Source organism: Pterocles gutturalis, unplaced genomic scaffold, assembly GCF_000699245.1.
Source record: "Pterocles gutturalis isolate BGI_N339 unplaced genomic scaffold, ASM69924v1 scaffold46505, whole genome shotgun sequence".
Classification (NCBI taxonomy): domain Eukaryota; kingdom Metazoa; phylum Chordata; class Aves; order Pterocliformes; family Pteroclidae; genus Pterocles; species Pterocles gutturalis.
Genome location: NW_010142509.1, coordinates 7,793 through 12,040, shown reverse-complemented (window position 1 = coordinate 12,040; position 4,248 = coordinate 7,793). Strand labels below are relative to the sequence as shown.

The 4,248-nt window shown below is 37.4% G+C and overlaps 1 protein-coding gene across 1 annotated transcript in view; it reads right to left on the bottom strand.

The window, feature by feature from the left end:
• Positions 1–2,787: 2,787 nt before the first annotated feature.
• Positions 2,788–4,248, bottom strand: part of ARHGAP11A (Rho GTPase activating protein 11A) — a 9,193-nt gene continuing 7,732 nt past the window's right edge. Inside the window, exon 10 of the mRNA XM_010084384.1 lies at positions 2,788–4,248. This exon is cut by the window's right edge and continues 149 nt beyond it. Coding sequence (XP_010082686.1) covers positions 2,788–4,248 — 1,461 coding nt within the window.

Sequence of the window (4,248 nt, the reverse complement as noted above, 5' to 3'; positions counted from 1 at the left end):
TACCTGCGGCGTTCGTGTGCTCGCTGCAGAGATTTGTCCGGCTAAGATGATGACACAAAGGTTGGGGGGGGATGTTCACGATCTCCCTTTTCAGCTGAACGCAATACTCTAAAAATAAACTGATGGTTGCTGTTGGATTAACGGTTAAAGAAATACGGTATTACATATTCTTAGGATTGTGGCCGTCTTCCCGCTGTGATTTCTTTCCCTGGACTACTGTGATAAATGATTTACTTACAGAATGACTGTATTATCTAACTGCAGGTTTACAAGGTAACACAGCAACCATCTCTAAGGACTTGCAGATAAAGGTCTCCAGGTTAAGCAAATCTATATACAGCAGCCATAGCAGAGGTTAACAAAAAGACAACTATAAATGGACCTTGATAAATGAAGTCTATCATTTAATAGCACTTCACAAAATGGTAATTTCTAAAGGCTATTTTATGTAACACAACTTCACTGCTGCTGACGTGAATGTGACGTGTTCCATTTTAGGATAACTATCTACAGAAAAACGATGAAATTTTACCCCATAAACCACAACAGATCCACAAACTACACTTTCAAATTTAGATTATTCTCTTTTTGCTGGTCTCCAGAGTACATTATCCATATCTGTAACTTGCAGGATTAAGCAGCAGGAACCTCTATGGGGCCTCTTGTGTTTCTAATCTCTTTCTCCAAAACACAATCAACTTCCATATAAACAGATGTATGCCTAAACTGTTCTATAAAATCCCTAAAAACCAGAGCCTACAACTTTCTTTTACAATCTTTCCTAGTGTTTAAAGGTTTGTTTTTCAGGCCCCTACCAAAATCTCTCTTTCTGATGTTTAAGTCTATTAACTCACAACAGGCTTACACTGATGATCAAGAATGGTTTACTGCTTCATCCATGACACACTGTCAAAGCTACATACATATTAACAGAAAAAAATGTGTAGTCTTGCTCTTTCAAAGACAAATTGATGTGACAGCTCACTACTACAGGAGGAGTCGGATCTCATTTTCTTCCTTATGCCATAGCCTTTACCTCCTTCTGTACTATTTCCATCTCCTACCTCTTTCCATCAGTTGCTTTGCTGAGCCTTATTTGCCTCAGTGAAATGATACAGAAAGCGGTGCTCTGGTGTCCACATTCAGCTTGCTTGAAGGATCTGCCAGCATCAGCCAAAGGCAAAGGGTAGGGGCATATAGCTGGGAGCAGGGAGAAGCAGCTTCTGCTTTGGATGGTGGTGAACTGTTACATTGGCTCTCTTCTTTCATGAAACTGAAGCTTCCAATACTTAACCACAAGACCAAGGAATCCTGTTAAGATCCTCTCATGGCTGTTTCCCTAGTGTTAGATCTTAATAATTAGGTAGCAACACCAGCAGGCAGCTCAGCTGGGCTGATGGGGGCAGGTTTCCAACAGATCCCTGAGCTGAACCAATTCAGCCAGTAAGCTGATGGATATGCGGGGAAGGAGGGAGGGAACAGAAAGCAAGTAGAACTATTCCTTTCATTAACATATCACACAATAAGTTTAGAAGCCTACACTTGCTAAATTATGTTGCACCATGCCTTTTGCTAGTTGCAAGAATCATCATGTATCTAAGATGAACAAAAAGGAGAGCCAGAACTTCTGACTTCAGTACTTTCAAACTTACTCATTTTGATGTCCACAGTCTGCATATGATAACATAATCTAAGTTTCTAAGCCCTTATAGCAAAATGGACTCAGAAGAGAGACACAAACCCAATGGTTTTATTAAACCCAGAAGTATCTAGTTCTTTCAGCTTTTACATTTTTGCCAATAAGCAATTCACGCATACAAAAAGTTAATGAACAGTTTCAAGTGTTTACTCTTAAATAATTTTACAACTGATGACAAACAGTTTTAATTCCAAAAGATGTAAACATGCTTGTGCAAATCAACTTGTAACACACTATGGCTTATTACATTCGTCTCTTGCAACATTATCAGCATCTAAAACCTGCTTCTGCACCATCTAGTTAACACGCTTCTATTGCTCTAACAATAAGTTAAAATGGTCCCTCCATATTAAGATAAAACATTTTACTGCTCACAACTGAAAATACTTTGTACCTTTTGCAGAACACAATGCCAGATGAAGTGTTAAGACTTTTCACTTCTTGAAAAAACAGCATATTTATTTTTTTGTGTTCTAATAATTCTCCAGTGTCTGTACACACATGTCAAAATATAATTTGTTTACCTACCCAACAGGGAAAATATGGTCCAAATTTACTCCAACAGAAATAAAAACCATTGTGTGAAAAGTAGAGCTGGTGTAAGGTCCAACTTAAATGTCTAAGTAGTGCTATCATACACTTAAAACTAAGTAAATGAATTTAACTACCTTTACTCAGCATCAAGACATTTTCTTTCACATCTGTTAGTTTTGGTTTAAATGTCAGATTTTTTTTAATAAAAACTTGGTACTTAGTCTAAACACTGGAAAAATTGTTTTTGGAGATGCAGCATGTTTTTAGAAGCTGAGATAATGACATAGGAGATCTAAACACAAACATTTATAAAAACAGGTTGGTTTTGTTTTTTAAGTCAAATCCACCTGGGTGAACTAGCATTTACAAAGGTTTCAGTAAACGAAGAAAACCTCAACATAAAACAGATTGTTATTTGTACAAGTCCATGACTTATACAAATAAAAAAAAAATCAAAAAAGAAACACTTATAGCTAAAAAAATAATCATACAAATTTAGATTTTTCAAAGGTTAACCAAGTTACAATAAGCCCATTTAGCCACGATATTTGATCTCATAAGTCTACTGGTTTTGCAGTTGGTAGCAGTTTTGCTTTAGATATTGGATTCTTTGGAGAGCCTCTATAACGAACTCTTTCTTTTCCTGAAGCACTTCTTGTGATTGTAGATTTTTCTGGGCCAGCATCTGGTATGTTCATATTTGCATTAACTTTCAAACTGGATTTCACTGCTTTGTGATTGGTTAGATCTTCCAGAACAGACTTTGATGAATGAACAGTTGCTTTCTGTTCCTGGATTCCAGAAGTTCTGACAGAAACATCAGGCTTGTCTGATGGATTTAACCGTCTGCAACATGATTTGGATGTTAAGTCTAGCTGCTTATGAGATATAGAAACTTGGTGATATGTACTTTCACTCCTGAGGGGCAAAGCCACGGAATTCTTAGAGGGTTTTTCTGTGCAGGAGAATAGTGCAGAATCATAGCTCAAAGATTTAACAAGAGGCGAACCAACATCACCTGCTTTAAGCAGCTGAGAGCTCACAGATCGCCTGTTAGCCTCCAATAAGGAATTAATTCTTCTTACAGACTGTCTAACAGGAGTACGTTGAAACTTAAGAGGTGGTTTAGTTTTGCTTGCAGAACTTGGGTCATTTAGTGAAAGTTTGTTGAACCACTGTATGTGGTCAGAAACCTTTCCATGGTCAGAAACAGTTGATGTTTTAGTTAAAGTTTTATCAGAATTTTCAGCTTGTAAATACTGGTTGTCTACTTCATTTTGTGATTTAGGCAACTGCGAAGTAGGAAGCTGCCCTGCCACAGAAAGTTTAGCGGTATCTTCTTCCAAGTTACAGCATTTTGCTATGCAGTTTCCAGCTGCTTGTGAGTGTGTTAATTCTATTTCCTTTTTTCTTCTGAGGGAATCTAATTTGTTTAAGTCATCTTTCGACGAACTGTTCTGAAAAGTCAACTTGTCTTCCTTGGCCAGTACTTGAGGCACAGGACCTTCTGTTACATTTTTTATATCTGGTTTTGGGACCTGAAGCTCAATCTCAACAGAAGTTTTGAAGTTCCTTTTCTCCAAAACTTTTATTTCATCTGTTTTTGATTTCTGTTTATCAACAGCATAAGATTGATTAAACTGGTACAACAGCTCTCTGGATTTTGTATTTGCTAGATTTTCAGAAGTTTCTTCAGCTAACAATTCTTTCTCTGGACTGAGCCCTGTGAGACACAAAGTTTTATTTAATGTTTCACCTGCTACCTCTGAGGAGGAAGATTTAGTATCTTCTATCAAATTGTGAAGCTGACTTCCAGATGCAGAGAAGGCTTGCTTAACTTTCAGTAATGTTTCTGCAGTTGAATTACTTTCCTCTTCACAAAGCGAAAGTTCTAAGCTGTTGTCTTGTTTGCTTACAGTTGTGGATTTGGATTCATCTGGAACAACTGGTAGCTTTCCAACTATCAAAACAGACTCTGATGAACCAACTCCCTTTTCAGGGTGTCCTGGCAGAAT